The sequence below is a fragment of the Piliocolobus tephrosceles genome, chromosome 3 (assembly GCF_002776525.5).
Source record: "Piliocolobus tephrosceles isolate RC106 chromosome 3, ASM277652v3, whole genome shotgun sequence".
Taxonomy (NCBI): domain Eukaryota; kingdom Metazoa; phylum Chordata; class Mammalia; order Primates; family Cercopithecidae; genus Piliocolobus; species Piliocolobus tephrosceles.
Window position 1 is genome coordinate 101,764,562 of NC_045436.1, and position 21,676 is coordinate 101,786,237.

The 21,676-nt window shown below is 41.2% G+C and overlaps 1 protein-coding gene across 1 annotated transcript in view; it reads left to right on the plus strand.

Annotated features, from left to right (window-relative positions):
* The window catches only part of HSD17B11 (hydroxysteroid 17-beta dehydrogenase 11), a 57,116-nt gene that overhangs the window by 4,842 nt on the left and 30,598 nt on the right, over positions 1-21,676 (plus strand). Inside the window, exons 2-4 of the mRNA XM_023198080.2 lie at positions 8,732-8,839; positions 14,459-14,590; positions 16,489-16,595. Of these exons, the coding sequence (XP_023053848.1) occupies positions 8,732-8,839; positions 14,459-14,590; positions 16,489-16,595 (347 nt within the window). The remainder of the gene's footprint in view (positions 1-8,731; positions 8,840-14,458; positions 14,591-16,488; positions 16,596-21,676) is intronic.

Consider the following 21,676-nt stretch of genomic DNA (forward strand, 5'->3'; position numbering starts at 1 on the left):
AAACCCCATTTCTCCTAAGAATGTAAAAATTAAGACGGGTATGGTGGCGCATGCCTGTAATCCCAGCTACTAGGGAGGCTGAGGCAGAAGAATCACTTGAACCGGGGAGGCAGAGGCTGCAGTGAGCTGAGATCACATGACTGCACTCCAGGCTGGGTAACAGAGTGAGACTCCATCTCAGAAGAAAAAAAAAAAAAGTTGCACAATTCAGAAGGTGTGGAAAGCAGACCAAATTAAATGAGGAAGACCAAGTAAACAGGGCAAAAGTGAGACAGCAGATGTGAAAGAAGGGTATCTTTGCCTCCACATAGTGGAGTGGTGGTTAGTCGCTTGGTGGTTACAGAAAGCCAATCATTAATAAGCAAATCTCTGAAAACAGAATAAATGGGAAATAAATTTTTATTTTAAAATTTGTTCATGTAGGGAAATATATTTGTTCAAAAAAGAGAAGACCCAATCAATACAATATAATTTTTTTTTTTTTTTGAGATGGAGTCTTACACTATTGCCCAGGCTGGAGGGCAGTGGCAAAATTTCGGCCTGTTGCAACCTCTGCCTCCCCAGTGCAAGCGATTCTCCTGCCTCAGCCTCCCAAGTAGCTAGGATTACAGGTGCCCACCACCACACCCAGCTAATTTTTTATATTTTTAGTAGAAGCAGAGTTTCACTGTATTGGCCAGGCTGTTCCCGAACTCCTGACCTTGTGATCTGCCCGCCTCAGCCTCCCAAAGTGCTGGGATTACAGGTGTAAGCCACTGCACCTGGCCAATACAATATACTTTTAAAAAACTTTTTAAAATGTGGTAAAATATATGTCATAACACACCATTTTAACTATTTATGAGTGTACAGTTTAGTGGCCTTAAGTATATTTACCGCATTATGCAGTGATCTCTTCTGTTTCTCTCCAGAAATTTTTCGTCTCTTCCCAAGCTGAAACTCTACCCATTAAAATGATATATCTCCCCAGCCCTCTCTCTCCCCAGGGCCTGGCAACAATCATTCTATTTTCTGTCTCTATGAAAATGGTACTCTGGGTACTTCATGTAAGTACACTCATATGGTATTTGTGTCTGGCTTATTTCATGTGGCATAATGTTCTCAAGGTTGACATGTAGCATGTGTCAGAAATTCATTCCATTTTAAGACTGAGTAATATTCTATCATATGTGTATACAACATTAATAAAATGTACTTGTAAAAGGAGATGCCAAAAGCTGCTGGTAAAGTATAGGAGAGCAAAATAAAGTTTACCTGAGATGTTGATGTCCCTTGAGGAATAAGAGTTCCTCATGAGAGTATACTACAGTTTGTGAGGGAGATTTCAGTAAAAGAAAAATATTGGGGGAACCCGCTCCTAATATTTCAATGTAGGTTCTTTCTATTTTCCGTAAGTGTCGGCCAGCTGAGAAATAAAGAGAGACAGTATAAAGAGGAATTTTACAGCTGGGCCACCGGGAGTGACATCACATATCAAAATTAGCTAATTTTTGATCAATGCCCTGTTGAGAATTCCACATTTGGGTGAAATTGGCTTGCCAATCATTAACAAAATGAACCGTTTGGATAGATTGGTATAATGCCACTCCTGCAGTGAGTGGCCAGTGCAGTGACTGTAATTAGGCCCATGATCACAGCGATTAAAGTGAAAACAAATCTCTTAGCTCTTTTGAGAATTCGTTGTAACACTTCATTAATTAAATGTACTGAGGGAGAAGATTCCCAAGGTCTGGGTAGAGTTACCAGTACCCAGATTCCTTCTCAAGCTCAAAGCAACATCACACTTTTCCTGGAGTCAAAACGGGAGGTAACGAAAGTGTATAAGTGACAATTAATGCATTGAACAGTTTGATTGTTTGTCCAAATTTTGATATTTCCCACTAACAGCATGTAAGAAGGCTTAACACAACTCTGTACAGGAATAGTCAGGCTGGAGGTAAACAAAGCAGAAGGTTTGAATCTACGTTTATAGTGAGGGAGAGGAGCGGTGGTGGCAACACCTGATGTTCTCTGCCGTAAAGAAGCAATCCCAGGTGCCCAGGGATGCCAAAGAGGCAGAGGGTCATACCTGGGTCTCGAAGAATTATCATAATGCCAATCAGAGTCCCATAAAGGGTGATCGGCACCATAAAGAGGAAGAGGGTACAAAGGGGATTTGTCATGGGGTTCAGAATCATGGATGTGAGAGGCGGTAGGGGGACAATAGACAGAAAAGTTTCCCCTTCCCATACTCGCAGTCCGGACATGGCAATAGCCAATTTCCAAAGTTCTGGGTGTTCTGGGCTCAGAATGGGGAATATCATATGAGACTTGGAGGAGTGGGGGAGTAATGCCCTTTTCTTCCCATTTTAAGGGAAAGAATGAGCTGAACCTCCTATGCAAAGTAGGATGATAATCCTCATCCTCCCAATAAGAAATAAAAAAGTAGCCTCCAGGCATTCCCTTCCACCAGAGGAGCAATTGTTTTTTAAATAGCCCTTTGGTGCCCAGTCTATTACTAAACCATATGAGTCATGTTTTAATACTACTGTATGTGAGATGGACCCTCAGAATTTTTAGGACATGGTTTTCCTACAGGTTTATATTGGAAGTATGGGGTATCTCCTATTACTCCCCTTTTCATTTGTCTTGAAGGAGAAAGGGAGAGGCTGGAGACCAAATGTCCCTGTTCCCCTGTGGCTGATCTCTCCAGAAGATAAGCAGCCCAGACTTGAGTTTCTAGATGGATACAACCAGGTGCATGTCCGAGGCACAGAGGAAGGTATTTATAACCCATAGTAACATTGAATGCAGTGCCTTCTTCTCCTGGCTGAACAGGGCAACGGTCATCTATAGCTCCAGACATCCACACACTATCATTAGTATAGATTTCTGCAGGAGCATCCACCCAGGTGAGAGATCGAATAAGTGCAGGAAAAGGCACATAAGCTCAATGAGAATAATTTTGTGTAGCAGGTAAATCAATTTGAGGGGAAACTGGTGAGACAGAATGTATAATGAGGAGAATTATTAAATAAAACTTATTGTAAGCAAGATCCAGTGGTGAAGGAGGAAGAGAAGAACCAGGGGATGTTGTTTTCAGGCTAATAGAAATGGTGAGATTGTTAGGTTCGTAAGGAGAAAAAGGAAGGTAATTAGAAGTGAGATTAGTTAGAGGAGTCTCTGTTGCCATTAGGGAGGATTGAACCAGACCCATTTTGATTTGGCGTGCCAGTTTCTGAGGAGTCAGCACAGATCTCACCAGGTATGAGGGCGGTCTCTGACACGGACATCTTTTCCCTGTGGTTTTCATTGTCAGTATTCACATGAAGTTTCAGTCTTCTAGTGGGCACCCAGATAGGGGATTGATGATCTCCTGGCAAAACACAAGCATACCCTCTTCCCCATGTTATAATTGTTCTGGGTTACCAGGTAGTGGTCTGGGAATTAAAGGCAAAGAATTAGGTAGTAAATTTAGAGGAATGGAACTACAGAGCTCGACCGCCCCACCTCCTACTGTGGAGGTGGACAAGCATTGTACTGAGACAAAAGAAGAGTCTGGGACCCATCTGGGTTGGCTGCAGGGAAATTTGTTTGTGCTGGGGGCTGTGTTGGGACTCCTTGAAGCGGAAACATAACATTGGTCTGAGTCTGAGGTGTCCCATTTGATATTGGGGCCTGGGACTGGCCCCGCTTCCCGTTTCCCGTTTCCCTGGTTCTGTGGCAAGGGGTTTCCATCTATATCAGACTTAGAGCGGCAAGTACTTGCCCTATGTTTACCTTCACAACAACGAGGGCAAACAGTAGCAGGAGCATTTGGCCGTGTTTGTTGAGCCGGCTTGGCTACTTGTAAGTTTTTAACAGTGCAATTTTTTTGAGTGTGACCAAGTTGACCACAATTAAAGCAGGCTCCAAGAAAAGAATCAGTCGAGCCAGTTTGATCACTGTCCTTCATGGCCCGTGCCCACAGAATAGCTTTGTGAGTCTCTAATCCAAAGCTTTCACAAGCTTTAATATATGCAGGCAACACCTCATAATCAGGTAAATTTTGTCTTTGGACGGAACACATGGCCATTTTACTCATGGTTCGCATTCTCAAAAGCTAACATACGAAGGACAATACCTTGAGTGTGCTCATCAGAGACAGAATTTTGAACAGCATCTTGTAATTTAGCCAAAAAAATCAGATTATAATTCACTGTGACCCGTTTAACAGTAGTAAAAGAAACAGGAACTTGGCCTGGGGCACATAATTTATCCAAAGCTCTCACTCATACATACCTTTTTTTACTTGTTCCATGGTGAGAGCATCAAAGCCTAATTGGGTAGTAGTGTCAGAGCAATGATCAGAGCCTGTGAGCTGAGCCTGAGTAATTAGAATGCCATCAGCCCGATTTAGCTGAGCCTGCAGACGGGCCACCTCTGACCACCAGGTACAGAATTGTAAATGCTGAGATGAAGTTAGAACAGCTTTTGCCAAAAGGTCCCAGTCTAAAGGAAGCAAAATGACCTCAGTACAAAGAGTCTGTAAATCCATTTTAACATATGGAGAAGTAGGATCATGCTGAGTACAAGAATCCTTGAATTCTTTTAAAAAGGTAAAATTAAGCAGCACATATCAATGCACTTATACCCCTTGAGCATTAGGAGGTTCCAGCATGACTGGATAATCCCACACCTCTAATCCGCTTGTTCTTTTGTTTTGGCGTAATGAGCGTTGCATGGAAGTTTCAACAACAGGCACATGAGACGGAGTCAGCATAGAAGTGATAGGAAAAGTATGTGTAGATAAGGGAAACTGAGGTTGAGGAGATCAGACCAGTATGAGAGCATGAGAAAGGGGCATCGGGGGAGCAGAAGAGGCAGAAGCATACTGGTGATTATTGTCCCAATCCTGTGCAGTCAGAGTGGCAGGGCATCCGTGCGTGAAGAAGGGTACAGAGAAGAAGGTTGAGTGGACGGCAAAGTGACCGGTTGAGGTACTGAAATGACAGGAGGGTGAGGGGCTGAGGTAGATGGGGGAGGGCCTGCAGAATTACAGGTAGATTGTAGTTTGGTCCCAGAGCCATTAGATGGCCCTGGAGGCAAAGACTGCAAAGGTTTGGAGAGGGAAGAGTTAGCATAGATATCGTCCTGGGCTGTCCGAGTTGGGGCCACGGTAGCTACAAGTACTGGCTCTTCATGAAAAGAAATAAGATCATCAGGAGATGACATTAAGCCAGAGTCACCAGAGTTAGATATTGAATTCTCAACATTGTCAGGTGGGGGAGGAGTAGACGAAGGGAGAGGCTGAGCAGATAACAAAGGCCAAATGGTACAGGAAAGCTGAAGAAGAGGTAGTGGGTCACCAGATTCAGAAAATTGTGGTAACTGCAGGGGGTCACGGGATTGGTATGTCATTAGGACGGCACATACCAAGGCCCAATCACCCCAGTGATGGGAACATTATTTCCTGTTGGGACCAGTTTCCAGAATTTTGTACCAACACAATCCCATTGTTCCAGGAAACCAAGGACAGTGTTCCTTCACTGCCATGAATAGGGTGACCATATTTTCCATGGGCAATCGCACTCCCCCCGTTTTAACAGGAGTTTAATATAGCAGAGATAAGCATAATGTTTAGACAGCACGTGACCCATAGTTATCCTGGACAATACACAGACAATTCACCAATCGTCAGGGAGCTGACCAAGCATTTCTGTGTACTGGACCAATGAATGTTTCTCCACACCTACCAAAGGGAATTGGGTTCCCACATGCTTAGGAAAAAGAAAACCATGTTGGCATGCCAGATATCGGGGGAACCCGCCCCCAATATTTCAACGTAGTTTCTTTCTATTTTCCATAAGTGTCAGCTGGCTGAGAAATGAAGAGAGACTGTATAAAGAGAGGAATTTTACAGCTGGGCCACTGGGGGTGACATCACATATTGGCAGGACCATGATGCCCACCTGAGCTGCAAAACCAGCGAGTTTTTATTAAGAGTTTCAGGCCAGGCGCGGTGGCTCGCGCCTGTAATCCCAGCACTTTGGGAGGCTGAGGCGGGCAGATCACGAGGTCAGGAGATCGAGACACGGTGAAACCCCGTCTCTACTAAAAATACAAAACATTAGCCAGGAGTGGTGAAGGGTGCCTGTAGTCCCAGCTACTCAGGAGGCTGAGGCAGGAGAATGATGTGAACCTGGGAGGCGGAGCTTGCAGTGAGCCAAGATCACGCCACTGTATTCCAGCCTGGGTGACAGAGCCAAACTCTGTCTCAAAAAAAATATAAATAAAAGGGTTTCAAAAGGGGAGGGGCTGTAAGAACAGAGAGTAGGTACTAAGATCACATGCTTCAAAGAGCAAAAAGCAGAACTACTGATAAGGATCTATGTTCAGCAGTGCACATATTGTCTTAATAAACATCTTAAACAACAAAACACGGTTTGAGAGCAGAGAACCCATCTGGCCACAAATTTACCAGGGTGGAGTTTTTCCCCATCCTAATAAGCCTGAGGGTACTGCAGGAGACCAGGGCATATCTCAGTCCTTATCTCAACCACCTAGGACAGACATTCCCACAGCAGCCATTTATAGACCTATCCCGAGGAAAGCATTCCTTTCCCAGGGTATTAATGTTAATATTCCTTGCTAGCAAAAGAATTGAGTGATGTCTCTCCTACTTGCACGTTGTTTATAGGCTCTCTGCAAGAAGAAAAATATGGCTCTTTTTGCCTGACCCTGCAGGCAGTCAGACCTTATGATTGTCTTCCCTTGTTCCCTAAAAATCGCTGTTATTCTGTTCTTTTTCAAGGTACACTGATTTCATATTGTTCAAACATACATGTTTTATAATTAATTTGTACAGTTAACACAATTGTTACAGTGGTCCTGAGGTGATGTACATCCTCACCTTACGAAGATAACAGGATTAAGAGATTACAGGCATAAGAAATTATAGAAATATTATTTGGGAACTGATAAATGTCCATATTAAAATGAAATCTTCACAATTTATGTTCCTCTGCCACAGCTCCAGCTGGTCCCTCCGTTCGGGGTCCCTGACTTCCCGCAACAGAAAAAGAACTTGTTTCCCTTTAGTATGATAACAGGCTCACTATACAAGCTACTAATTCTCCCCACAGCTGTCCAGATTTGGCCTTTCTGCAACATGCTGTTTACCAATGTGTACACTGATTCACCATCCTCTGTGGATAAATGTATGAGTCCTCCTAGGATCTGCCCATTTGTGCATTAGCTGACAATTATTAGGTTGATGCAAAAGTAATTGCTGTTTTTGCCATTATTTTAATGGCAAATTAATACTTGGCCTGCAGAGTACACAAACTAGATCTTAATCCAAAATGTCTTCTGAGACATTATCTTAAAAGTTTAAAAAAAAAAAAAAAAAAGGCAAAAATTGGCCAAAGGCAAACAAACAAAGATAACAACAACAACAAAACCCAATGGTATGATTCTAAACTTAAGTTAACTCAAAATCAGCACCCCAAATTGGACTCATCACCCCCTTTCCTCAAATTTGCTGTCATCTCTGTCTGACACGTGGCAGCGTGATCTTGCCAGCTACCAAAACTAGAAAGCAAAGATGTCCGATGTGTCTCCTCCCCATCCTTCCTCATCTGCTCACCAAGTCTTACTGATTTTACCTCCTAAACATTTTTTCTACTAGTACCACAATTCAAGTTTGTGTCATCTATTACCTGAATCACTGTAACTAACTGCCTCTCAGTTTTTTTCTTCCTCCAGTGTTGACTCCTAAAATCCAGCCTCCATACATTAGCCAGAATAATCAATACGACACATGAACCTGACTCTATGATTTAATCAGTGGCTCCCCATTCACTTTTTGATAAATCTTAATATCACATGTGAGATCTTAATCTGAACTTCTGCTGGCCTTGAACTTTGTGATCCATCCAACAACAATGATCCTACTAGTGGTTTCCACATGACCAGTCTCCTCTCTGTCATTGCCCACACCCTGCCTGATGTGTCCTTTCTCACCCTGGGGAAAGTAAGTGAAAGGGCATGGCAAACCACTGCTAGAATTGTATTATGTGCCCCTCTGTGTTCCCATAACTCCCTGTATAGAACTCTGCTGTGATACTCATCACAATGTATTAGATTGAAACTGCCAATACTGAATCCTTTATTATCAAAACAATAACAGTATTATGTGGTCCCACTTAACTATGATACTTACGTTTCTTTCTACTACCCCAAGGAGAACTCCTTGGGGTCAGGACTCTACTTCATTCATTTTTGTGTCAAGGTTTTTCTAAGCTCAGTGAATATGACTTTTGCATTAAAATGCTAAAAGAACGAATGGTCTAATGAACTGTAGTTAACTCATTATTTATTTTGCAGCCAGTAAACCGACGTCCATGAAGAGTTTTTAATGACGTGGAAAAAAGCTTAATCTTATATTTTTTAAAAAACCTGATATGGAACACACAGAGATACCAACATTCACAAAGTATTTAAAGTTCATAAATGTAAAAACTAGTATTTTAAGATTTTTATCTTCTTTTAAGAAGCTTGCTTTAAATTCAGTTCCAAATAAAAGAAGCTAGTCAAAATACTAACAGCAAAATGTGCCTGTATACCTGCCAAAAATGTGTTGTTACAGTCTTGCCCAATTCAAATGGAAAGAATCTCACTACTTTTTAAAAATTATTTTTAATTATTTTCAGCTGTCAATACAATATGCTCATATCAATTATTACCTTGCCCTCTTTGTTGCTTTTTCTAGCATGGACTGGAGGAAACCGCTGCCAAATGCAAGGGACTGGGTGCCAAGGTTTATACCTTTGTGGTAGACTGCAGCAACCGAGAAGATATTTACAGCTCTGCAAAGAAGGTGAAATGTTGTGTTTAGTTAGAATCATATCATGTTAGAGCTAGGAGGTGTTTTGGAAATGATGCGGTCTGTACATGATATAGCTGAAGTAACTGAGAAATGTTATTTGACCAAGGTTATAGAACTAGCTCATAGCAAACCCAAAACTAGAACCGAGAACTGAAGTTCTCAAATATTAGTATGTTCTGGAATTTTCCAGGGAGTTGTTAAAAAAATATACACTCTTGGGCTCCACTTCCAGAGGTTTTCTTTCAGTAGTTTGAGGGCAGGGCCTCAAATGCATCCTATCCACCCTGCATCCCATGCACCTTCACCTCCCCCATGATTCGCATATAGGTAACTATCCTTGGATGACACTTGCAGAATCGCTGACAGGATCTTTTGAAGCCCATTCATAGAATTGAGTTACAAAGTTACAATAAAGCTATTCTTTATCAGGTTTTTAGTGTAAATAGATCTATTTCTTTTCTTTTCTCTTTTTTTTTTTTTTTTTTTTTTTGAGATGAGGGTCTCACTTTGTCACCCAGGTTGGAGTGGTGTAGTGGCATGATCTCGTTTCATTGCAACCTCCACCTCCCAGAATCAAGCAATCCTCCCACCTCAGCCTCCCAAGTAGTGGGGACCACGGGTGTGTGCCACCACTCCCAGCTAATATTTTGTATTTTTGGTAGAAAACGGAGGTTCACCATGTTGCCTAGGCTGATCTCGAACTCCTGAGCTCAGGGGATCCACCCACCACAGCCTCCCAAAGTGCTGGGATTATAGGCGTGAGCCATGCTCCCAGCAGATCTATTTCTATAAAGCATTATTTGCCTCTTCTAGATACAATTGAGAGGTGCTATATATAATGGGGTTTCACTCTGAACGCATTCTCACTTGTACCTGTTAACTAAATACCTTAATGGGAGCAAGGTCATCAGAATTACCTGGGCTGATTCCTTAAAATATACATTCCTGGACGTTACCCCTGGATATTCTAATTCAGTGCATTACAGAGTCTGATTCAGCCAGACGTGAGAACCTCTTTGTTTATGGAATTTTAGATTTGAGTTCTTTTTTTTTTTTTTGAAATGGAGTCTTGCTCTGTCGCCCAGGCTGGAGTGTAGTGGCGTGATCCCAGCTCACTTCAAGCTCCGCCTCGCGGGTTCACAAGCAATTCTCCTGCCTCAGTCTCCCGAGTAGCTGTGATTACAGGCACGTGCCATCATGCCCAGCTAATTTTTGTGTTTTTGTAAAGATGGGGTTTCACTATGTTGGCTAGGCTGGTCTGGTCTCGAACTCCTGACCTCAAGTGATCCACCCTCTTTGGCCTCCAAAGTGCTGGGATTACAGGCATGAGCCACCACACCCAGCCTGAGTTCTTTTTCTTTTTCTTTTTTTTTTAGACAGAGTCTAGCTCTAGCTCTGTTGCCCAGGCTGGTGTGCAATGGCTCAATCTCGGCTCACTGCAAGCTCCACCTCCCGGATTCACCCCATTCTCCTGCCTCAGCCTCCCAAGTAGCTGGGATTACAGGTGCCCATCACCATTCCTGGCTAATTTTTTTGTATTTTTTAGTAGAGATGGGATTTCACTGTGTTAACCAGGATGGTCTTGATCTCCTGACCTTGTGATCCACCTGCCTCGGTCTCCAAAAGTGCTGGGATTACAGGCGTGAGCCACTGCACCTGGCCCATTTTCAGGTATTTTGAAGTAGCTATTTTCATGTGGCCATTTTAGTATCAGAACTTTTTTTCTTTTGGAGACAGTCTTGCTCTGTTGCCCAGGCTGGAGTGTAGTGGTATAATTTTGGCTCACTGCAACCTCCTCCTCCTGGGTTCAAGCAATTCTCCTGCCTCAGCCTCTCCAGTAGCTGAGATTACAGGCGCCTGCCACAACGCATGGCTAATTTTTTTTTTTTTTTTTTTTTTTTTTTTTTTGTGAGACAGAGTCTTGCTCTATCGCCCGGGCTGGAGTGCAGTGGCCGGATCTCAGCTCACTGCAAGCTCCGCCTCCCAGGTTTACGCCATTCTCCTGCCTCAGCCTCCCGAGTAGCTGGGACTACAGGCGCCCGCCACCACGCCCGGCTAGTTTTTTGTACTTTTTAGTAGAGACGGGGTTTCACCGTGTTAGCCAGGATGGTCTCGATCTCCTGACCTCGTGATCCGCCCGTCTTGGCCTCCCAAAGTGCTGGGATTACGGCTTGAGCCACCGCGCCAGGCCACGCATGGCTAATTTTTGTATTTTTAGTAGAGAGGGGGTTTTACCGGCCAGGCTGGTCTGGAACTTCTGACCTCAGGTGATCCACCCACCTTGGCCTCCCAAAGTGCTGGGATTACAGGCATGAGCCACTGCGCCTGGCCTATCAGAACATTTTTATGCCACCAAAAGAATTAAATTCTCAGCTTGCTTTCATTATTAAGAAATATACAAATCCCAGCGCTTTGGGAGGCCAAGGCGGGCAGGTCACCTGAAGTCAGGAGTTCAAGACCAGCCTGGCCAACATGATGAAACCCTGTTCTATAAAAATACAAAAATTAGCTGGGCATGATGGCGGGCGCCTGTAATCCAAGCTACTTTGGAGGTTGAGGTGGGAGAATCACTTGAACCCGGGGGGCGGAGGTTGTAGTGAGCTGAGATCGCACCACTGCACTCCAGCCTGGATGACAGAGCAAGATCTCAAAAAAATATATATATATATGTGTATATACACACACATGCACACACACACATATACACACACACATACATATATATATACACAAAACATGTTCTCTCTTATTTGGGATAGCTAAAAATTAAAATAATTGAACCCTTGGAGATAGAGAGTAGAAGGATGGTTACCAGAGGCTGGGAAGGGTAGAGATGGCGTAGGGAAGAAGTAGGGATGGTTAATGGGTACCAAAAAATAGAACAAATAGGCTACTCTGGTTGCACTGCCTGTGAGTTAGCCCTGCTCTGCAAGGAGCAGCCATAAAGAATCTTTTGTTAGTTAAAAAAAATTAATACACTTTGGGAGGCCGAGACGGGCGGATCACGAGGTCAGGAGATCGAGACCATCCTGGCTAACACGGTGAAACCCCGTCTCTACTAAAAATACAAAAACTAGCCGGGCGAGGTGGCGGGCGCCTGTAGTCCCAGCTACTCCGGAGGACCCGGGAGGCGGAGCTTGCAGTGAGCTGAGATCCGGCCACTGCACTCCAGTCCCGGTGACAGAGCGAGACTCCGCCTCAAAAAAAAAAAAAAAAAAAAAAAAAATTAATAATAATAATTTAATTGTACATTTTAAAATAACTAAAAGAGTATAATTGTATTGTTTGTAATGCAAAGGATAAATGCTTGAGGGGATGGATACCTGATTTACCCTGATGTGATAGTTATGTACTGCATGCCTGTATCAAAATGTCTCATGTAACCCTGAGTATATACACTACTGCGTACCCACAAAAATTTAAAAACAAAATTAATACAAAAAAAAAAAAAGAAATACAAAACAGACATTCATATCCTGGGGAGATAATAGGCAATGATGAAGAAAGGGTCAAGAGTATCTGGGAATATCCTTTGATAATATAAAATAGTATATAGGTATAAATGGTGTTGATCAGGGCTCGAAAAACTTAGCTTGACACTTCACTAATGTAAATATAATCTGATGAAATTCAATTCTGACTGAATATAGATGTGAGGCACCATGCCCAGCCTACAAATAGTCTTTACAATCCAGTGGATGCCTTCTATTGCTCTTAGCAGCTAGCCTTGTTCTTTTGTTTATATTTTCTCAACTGAAATCATTTCACCAATGATAGCTGCCATAACCTTTGAAATCTGGCCATAAGGGTTTACATAAGGCCCTTCCACATAACCATTTTAATTTCTCAAATGCTGTTTCTTCTGGATCAATACCAAAATAGAATTTCAAGAGAAAACACACATACCACGCATATATACTAGAAAAACACACGTATGTATTTTTATATTATTTACCTCATTTATATTTCTATATTTTGTTGTTTTGTTTTGTTTTGTGGGTTTTTTTTTTTTTTGAGACGAAATCTCTCTCTGTCACCCAGGCTGGAGTGCAGTGGCACAATCTCGGCTCACTGCAACCTCCACCTCCTGGATTCAAGCGATTCTCCTGCCTTAGCCTCTTGAGTAGCTGGGATTACAGGTGTGCACCACCATGCCCGGCTAATTTTTGTGTTTTTAGTAGAGATAGGGTTTCACCATGTGTTTCAGGCTGGTCTCCAATTCCTGACCTCAAATGCCTGCAGGTCAAGAAGAGAACCTTAAATCATGTTACTTGTAGACAAGTATAAATGATTTTAAAATAATGATGACAGTAATAGCAGTTTACTGTGTGTATTAGATACAGTGTTAACTCCTTTACATGCATTATTTCATTTGTTTCTACAATGACTCTCAAGGAACTTGTATTAGTATCTCTATTTTGCAGAGGAAGAACTGAAGTTTTAAGAGGTTAGGTAACTTGGTCAAGGTCCAACAGATAGTGAGTGGCAGAGCCAAAACTCAAGGTCCAAGAAAACCACTCTTCACCCTTAAGCCTACTGCCACCTAATGGAGAGCGATTGAACAATAGAATAGAAAATAAATAGAAATAAAGAAATAGAAAATGTGGCCAGCCTAATAGTGTAATCAGTTTTCCACAATTCTTCATAGTAGTCCCTGATTTTACCACATTCATTTAACTTTTATTTTTTGAAACAAGAGTTTTGCTCTTGTTGCCCAGGCCAGAGTGCAATGGCGTGATCTCGGCTCACCACAACTTCTGCCTCTCGGGTTCAAGTGATTCTCCTGCCTCAGCCTCCCGAGTAGCTGGGATTATAGGTGCCTGCCACCATGCCCAGCTAATTTTGTACTTTTAGTAGAGACAAGATTTCTCCATGTTGGTCATACTGGTCTCGAACTCCCGACCTCAGGTGATCCACCCGCCTCAGCCTCCCAAAGTGCTGGGATTACAGGCGTGAGCCACCACACCTGGCCTAATTTAACTTTTTTTGCTTACCTTTTGAAGTAATGTTTTAAAAAAAAATGCTACTTAGCCAAATGCCTCTTGAGCTATAGTCAATAGAACAAAGTCAAGAGACTAAATTGCAAAAGAAAATTTCCACCTGATACACTTGAAGATATATCTATTTTGGACATAAGTGCGTAAAATAAAAAGAATTTTTTCCCCTGTTGACACATGGATTACAAAATCACTTTTATCCAGATCTAGCAGAAAAATACATACTCCTTTAATAGTCATTGCATACAAGACCGGGAATGGTGACTCATGCCTGTTATCCCAGCACTTTGGGAGGCTGAGGCGGGCAGATCACTTGAGATCAGGAGTTCGAGACTAGCCTACCCAACATAGTGAAATCCAGTCTCTACTAAAAATACAAAAATTAGCCAGGTGTGGCATGGTGGCATGCACCTTCAGTTCCTGCTATTCCAGAGACTGAGGCAGAAGAATTGCTTGAACCCAGGAGGTGGAGGTTGCAGTGAGCCAAGATTTTGGCCACGATACTGCACCCTGGGCAACAGAGCAAGAATCTGTCTCAAAAAAAAAGTAATTGTGTATAAACTTACCCTCATACCTCTTAATTAATTTACTTTTCTTATTTTATTTTTTGAAGGTGAAGGCAGAAATTGGAGATGTTAGTATTTTAGTAAATAATGCTGGTGTAGTCTATACATCAGATTTATTTGCTACACAAGATGCTCAGATTGAAAAGACTTTTGAAGTTAATGTACTTGCACATTTCTGGGTGAGTATGGTTTCTTTTACAAAAATATTCCTTTTGAAAATCCCAGAGATTAAAGTGGGGCTTTCAGCAGACATAAGGAAGTATTAAATCAAGCTAAAGTTTTCTCCAGGCACCAGGAATAACATTATACAAAGAGATCATTTTTCATGCTATCACCAAATTCTATCATTCTTCCTCACTTACAATATTAATAATAATAATAAATTAATAAGAAATGTCAGGTATTGTATAGGTTTTAATTCTAAGCTAGGTTCTCACATTTGTGTGTGATCCTATTTAGAGATAAAGAAAGGAGTTGAGGACCATCTGAGTCATCGTCTGTGATTTTATAACGGTGAATCCAGTTTGCTTTTAGATTGTCCTTTTTCTTTTTTAGACAGGGTCTCACTCTCTTGCCAAGGCTGGAGTACAGTGATGCGATCTCATCTCACTGCAGCCCCAACTTCCCAGGCTTAAGTGATCCTCCTACTTCAGCACCCCCAAGTAGCTAGGACTACAGGCGTTAACACGCCCAGCTAATTTTTGTATTTTTAGTAGAGATGGGGTTTCATCATGTTGCCCAGGCTGGTGTTGAACTCCTGGACTCAAGTGATCCACCTGTCTCGGCCTCCCAAAGTGCTTGGATTACAGCATGAGCCACTCCCCTGGCTTTCAGATTTGCATTAGGCTCAGGCCTCATGTTATTTCCCGGCCCTAAAATTGCAAACCTTATTGTGAACCTCACCATTGAAAGTTTTAAGTTATATATATGTACATATGCTGTGTGTGTTTCTGAAGTCTTCAAATATTGCCCAAATAGCCAGTTCTTAAAAAGGCCCCTCAAAGATTTCTTGGATGAGAGTTTGGGATGAATAATCTCAAAAGAATATTGGGGTTGATAAAAATGCAGTATTATTGTATGTTAATATTCCCAAGTTTTTGACATATATCTTTATGTTTTTGTGTTTGTTCAAATATAGGTTACTGTCTCTTTTGTTGTTGTTGTTGTTTTGAGACAGGGTCTCTCTGTGTTGCCCAGCCTGGAGTGCAGTGACGTGATTTTGGCTCACTGCAGCCTCAGCTTCCTGGGCTCAAATGATCTTCCCACCTTAGCCTCCCTAGTAGCTGGGACTACAGGCATACACCACCATGCCCGGCAAGTTTTTGTATTTTTTGTGCGATGAGGTTTTCCCATGTTGCGCAGCCTGATCTTGAGCTCCTGGGCTCAAGCAATCCTTCTGCCTCAACCTCCCAAAGTGCTGGGATTACAGGTGTGAGCCACTGCACTTGGCTGGGTATTATCTTGTTTGTTTCTTCATCCCAAGCATCAATAACAAGAGGTAGAGGGCTGGGGAACATAAAAATTTAGAAATTTTTTTTTTTTTTTTTTAGACAGAATCTCACTCTGTCGCCCAGGCCGGAGTGCAGTGGCATGATCTCAGCTCATTGCAACCTCCGCCTCCCAGGTTCAAGTGATTCTCCTGCATCAGCCTCCCCAGTAGCTGGGATTACAGGCACCTGCCACCATGTCTAGCTAATTTTTGCATTTTTAGTAAAGATGGCGTTTCACCATGTTGGCCAGGCTGGTCTTGAACTCCTGACCTCAAGTGATCTGCCCGACTTGGCTTCCCAAAGCGCTAGAATTACAGGCATGAGCCACCACACCTGGCTGAATTTAGCAATTTAAGTGAGATGGATTCTCAAAGCTTTCAGTAGCCATTGTTTTGCTCAGGTTTTCTAATGTGGGCATCATATCCAGTCCCCTTATTGTTGCTGCATTTGTCATTTAGTTTATATTTTTTTCATTTATGCCAGGATTCATGTTAAAAATATATACTTCTGTTTCAAAGTATTCCCAAGGGGTCTGTGAGTCTGAAATACAGTATTTTTTTTTCTCTTTTAATAAAAACTATTTGTAGACTACAAAGGCATTTCTTTCCGCAATGATGAAGAATAACCATGGCCATATTGTCACTGTGGCTTCAGCAGGTGGACATGTTTCGGTTCCCTTCTTACTGGCTTACTGGTATGTGAACATGTGTTTCCTTCATTGGTTCTTATTCTTACCTTGTGTGTGAGATTTCTTACCCTGTCTAATGAGAACTCTTTTTATAATCATAATAGACTTGAAATTGTCCAGTCTATTATTGGGAGTTGTCAAAAAATAAGCAGAAAGAGTTGCACGAAGTCTCTTGTCTAACAACATTATCAACCATTAATCCCCTTCTAGAAGACCCTGCTAGAGGTGGCAGCCAGAAATTTATTCAGTTATGAGCCAACAACTTTTAAAACATTTCTCATCTCTTTTAACAGCAAGAAATTACACAAGAACAATAATTAGTATTATTAACAATTGTAACAAAATTTAATATTAATAATTTTTAATATTAATAAAAATGGGTAAATTTTTGCAGAAATGAAATCAGAGTGAGAGAAAGAAAATATTAGGCACAGTTGGGTGACTTTTTTTTTTTTTTTTTGAGATAGAGTCTCACTCTGTCGCCCAGGCTGGAGTGCAGTGGCGCGATCTCGGCTCACTACAAGCTCCACCTCCCGGATTCACGCCATTCTCCTGCCTCAGTCTCCCAAGTAGCTGGGACTACAGGCACCTGCCAACATGCCCGGCTACTTTTTTTGTATTTTTATAGAGACCGGGTTTCACCGTGTTAGCCAGGATGGTCTGGATCTCCTGACCTTGTGATCCGCCCACCTTGGCCTCCCAAAGTGCTGGGATTACAGGCATGAGCCACTGCGCCCGGCGCAGTGATTTGTTTCTATACAACTTGCATTTGCAAGGGTATATAACAAACTATTTTACTCTAATCACACCTAAAAAGTGATTATTCTTAGGTAATGACAAGACAAGTAATTAAGTGGTCTTTATTTTGTTCTTTTTGCTCATCTATATTTTCTTTCTTCCTTCCTTTCTTTCCTTTCTCTTTCTTTTTTTTTCTGAACATATATTTTCAAATATTAGTTTTCTAATAGTGGGATTTTAAACATTGAAATAATGCAAACAAGGGAATTGGTTTTTTAAAAAATTTTAATGGTTATCCGTTTAAAAAACATGCTCTTGTAATAACTGAAAACTTGAAATAGCAGTTCACAGTGACCCTGTACTTCACTGGGGAGATCAGTGAGGCCACTGTATCTAGGATAATTCTACTGGTTACACACACCTTACCAATTCTTGGCTGTATTTTATGTTTTATTGAACAGTTATTGTATGTTTAAGCAAATAATAACTTTTAAAATGTTGAATGATTGTGTAAATATATATGCATATATAATGTAATGCTCAAATTTGTTTTCTCCTTTGGAATTAAATATCTAAATTCTAAAAACATGGATATAGTTGTATATGTAGCTATAGATATGTGTACAAATATGTAGACACAAGCATAGGTGGGTAATTTGTTTTTATTCAACTTGCATTTGCAAGGATATATAACAAACTGTTTAATCACACCTGAAAAGTGGTTATTCTTACGTAATGGCAAGATAAGTAATTAAGTGATTTTATTTTTTTCTTTTTGCTCATCTATATTTCTTTCTTCCTTCCTTTCTTCTTTCTCTTTCTTTTTTTTCTGAACATATATTTTCATATATTAGTTTTCTAATAGTTTTTAAAATAAATATAGACTTGGGATCGGGCATGGTGACTCATGCCTGTAATCCCAGCATTTTGAGGGGCCAAGAAGGGTAGATCACCTGGGGTCAGGAGTTCGAGACCAGCCCGGCCAACATGGTGAAACCCCCATCTACCCCTATCTCTACCAAAAAATACAAAAATTAGCTGGGCGTTTTGGCATACACCTGTAGTCCCAGCTACTCAGGAGGCTGAGACAGGAGAACTGCTTGAACCTGGGAGGCAGAGATTGCAGTGAGCTGAGATCATGCCATTGCACTCCAGCCTGGGTGATAAAGTGAGACTCAGTCTCAAAAATAAATAAATAATAAATATAGATTTGGACTGAATTTTCAGAAAGAAAAAAAAAAAAGATGAAATAAGTGGTGAAGCAGTCACAGAACAGACCTATGGTGTCAAGATTGTATATTGTCTCTTTTAGAGCCAGTTTAAGTTAGGTGATTACCACCAGCCATCAAGGGCTAATAAAATATGACATTTATTTCAATTCCTTGATGAAAGATAGTTACAGGTGCTGTCCCCCTCCCGCAATCCCAGCCCCTGCAACTACTACACAACACCCTCCCAGCTCACCCCTAGCCACTTATCTTAGTTACCAGGCACTGAGATTCATGCAAAGAGGATCAGAGAACCCAGCAGGGCAGTGAGCTCTGTCATGCTTCTTCTTCTGTTTGCATAATAAACACTATAACTCTTTGGGTTCAGCCTTCGTTCTGTTTAACTGTGTGTTTCACATTGAAAACCAAGAGAAAAATGTGCTTTCTGTGAGAAAGAAATTGATCTTCGTGATTAGTGGTGATGTTTTCGGCAGAAATAAACGTTTTCATAAGGCACTGTCAAAGCAGGGATGCCACACACAGTTGTGCAGATTGTGCACTACACAGTTCTACCATGCTGTATTCACATTGGGGTCCTTTTAGACTTGAAGGATTTTTCCAACAGATGGAAGTAAAATTGCTTGAGGAGCAAAGTGGCTTTTTTTTTTTTAGACAGTTTCGCGCTGTTGCCAGGCTTGAGTGCAGTGGCGCGATCTTGGCTCACTGCAGCCTCCACCTCCCAGGTTCAGTTGATTATAAACCGCCTTTTAAAGAAGATTAAAACAAGACAACAATTGTCTGTGGATGATAAAAAGCTTTAGGACAGCCACTATTAAAGCCACAATTGATAAGGAAATTTGGTTACTTTTGTGGCACACAAAATTTTCCATAACAATTATCATTATTATAATTATTAGTAACATACACTAAGTCATATTAGAATTAAAGGAGTTTCTTATAACTTTGGAACATATACCAATAACATATTTATGCAAATATAGTCTAAAGAAAGCAAAACACTGTTTCACATTTGATAATGCTTCCTGGATGATTTTTATACCAAATAAGCAAAATTTCACCTTTGCATTAATGTATTATTAATATTGAACCCAATTTTTAATAAAACCTTAGAGACATACTAACCCAATTTTAATGTTTAATCATAAGGTAAGATTTTTATAAACCTTTATAACCCTTTACATTTTTTTGTGAAAGAGCAGATAAGTCCTTTAAGAAAAACCTGTTGTGCTTTCATTCTAATGTTTAATTTGTGGAAAAACTGAATAATACCCCTTTAACTTTAGCCAATATGTTCATACACAGAATATCTTACAATTAATTTTTATAAACTTTCCACGAAGGCCAGGTGCAGTGGCTCACGCCTGTATATCCCGGTACTTTGGGAGGCCAAGGTGGGTGGATCACCTGAGGTCAGGAGTTTGAGACCAGCCTGATCAACATGGAGAAACCCTGTCTCTACTAAAAGTACAAAATTAGCCAGGCATGGTGGCACGTGCCTGTAATCCCAGCTACTTGGGAAGCTGAGACAGAAGAATTGCTTGAACCCAGGAAGCAGAGGTTGCGGTGAGTCAAGATGATGCCATTGCACTCCAGCCTGGGCAACAAGAGCGAAACTCCGTCTGCAAAAAAAAACCTTCCACTGCTTCTTTAAAAAAAATTTTTTTTTTTCACTTAACACAATCCTTTAACACTTTAGGCAGAAAATAATCCACATTCCCATGCCTTCTTATATTTTTTTTTTCTTTACCAAAAACACATTTCACCTTTTTTATACACTTTGCATGTAAAACTGTTTCTTCAGTGGTCTTAATTACACCAGGCAGGACACACCAGGCAGAAGTGCAGATAAGGGCTGACTCTCCAGCATAGCCAGGGGGCATGGCTAATTCCACAGTAGCCATTCTAGACACCTTATCTAGAATCTGATGGCTTTAAGGTAGGTAAATAGAACAATTTTCAAAAGTTAAAGAAACAGTTTGACCTTAAAGCATTTAGCAAATCTGATATCTGACCTTAATTTAGACCAAATGTCTACATTTTTAAGACATTTGGTTTTACCAATAAACTTTAAAACTGTCTTTATTTTCAAAAGATTACTAAAGTCACATGAACAAAAAGGCATTAAAGTTTCTATTTTTCTGATAAAATATTTGATTTATGCACTTATTTTTCTAAGTCAATTAATTAGAGATTTTTAATATATAAACATATACTATAAATAGAAGATTCAGCACTTACATGGTTTTTTGTTTGCCAGTTTCTTTTCTTTTTTTTTTTTTTTTTGAGACAGAGTTTCGCTCTTGTCACCCAGGCTGGAGTGCCGTGGCATGATCTTGGCTCACTGCAATCTCTGCCTCCCAGGTTCAAGTGATTCTCATGTCTCAGCCTCTTGAGTAGCTGGGATTATAGGCGCCCACCACCACCCCCAGCTAATTTTTGTATTTTTAGTAGAGACGGGGTTTCCCCACGTTGGCCAGGCTGTTCTTGAAGTCCTGACCTCAAGTGATCCGCCCACCTCGGCCTCCCAAAGTGCTGGGATTACAGGCATGAGCCACCTCGCCCCACCATTTGCCAGTTTCTTAATTGGATGACTGACTTCAGGGTGGTGCCCTTGGAGGAACAGGGCTGGGAGAGCATGCGTTTCTAGGGCTAAACGAGTAGCAAATAAGCAGCTGAAGGCAAAGACAGATCTCCACAATTAAAGGTGCCATTTTATACTGGATCCTGGATCCCCAAAAGGAGGGAAATACTACGGAAGAAGATAGTGCAGTGCTTTTACTGACTGTGCATTTCATTACAAGGCAACCTAAAGCCAATCAGCCCATTTTGTAATCAGCCCATCCTCATGAGAGTCTCATCTCCCAGTGAGGGGTGAGGATGTTGCCTTATCTTCCAGGTGGCCAAGAGCATACGTCTCTGATCCAAGTGTGCAGAGTCAAGTATCCCTTCATAACTACTGTTAACCACCCCTTAAAGTATATTTCCTACCTAGTTATTACACACCAAAACTCTCTCATAATGCAGAGTAATTGCTGATACCCCCCAAACTCAAAACCATCAGATAACACAATGCAAAACAGAACAGTCTTTGATTTTTTTTTTTTTTTTTTTTTTTTTTTT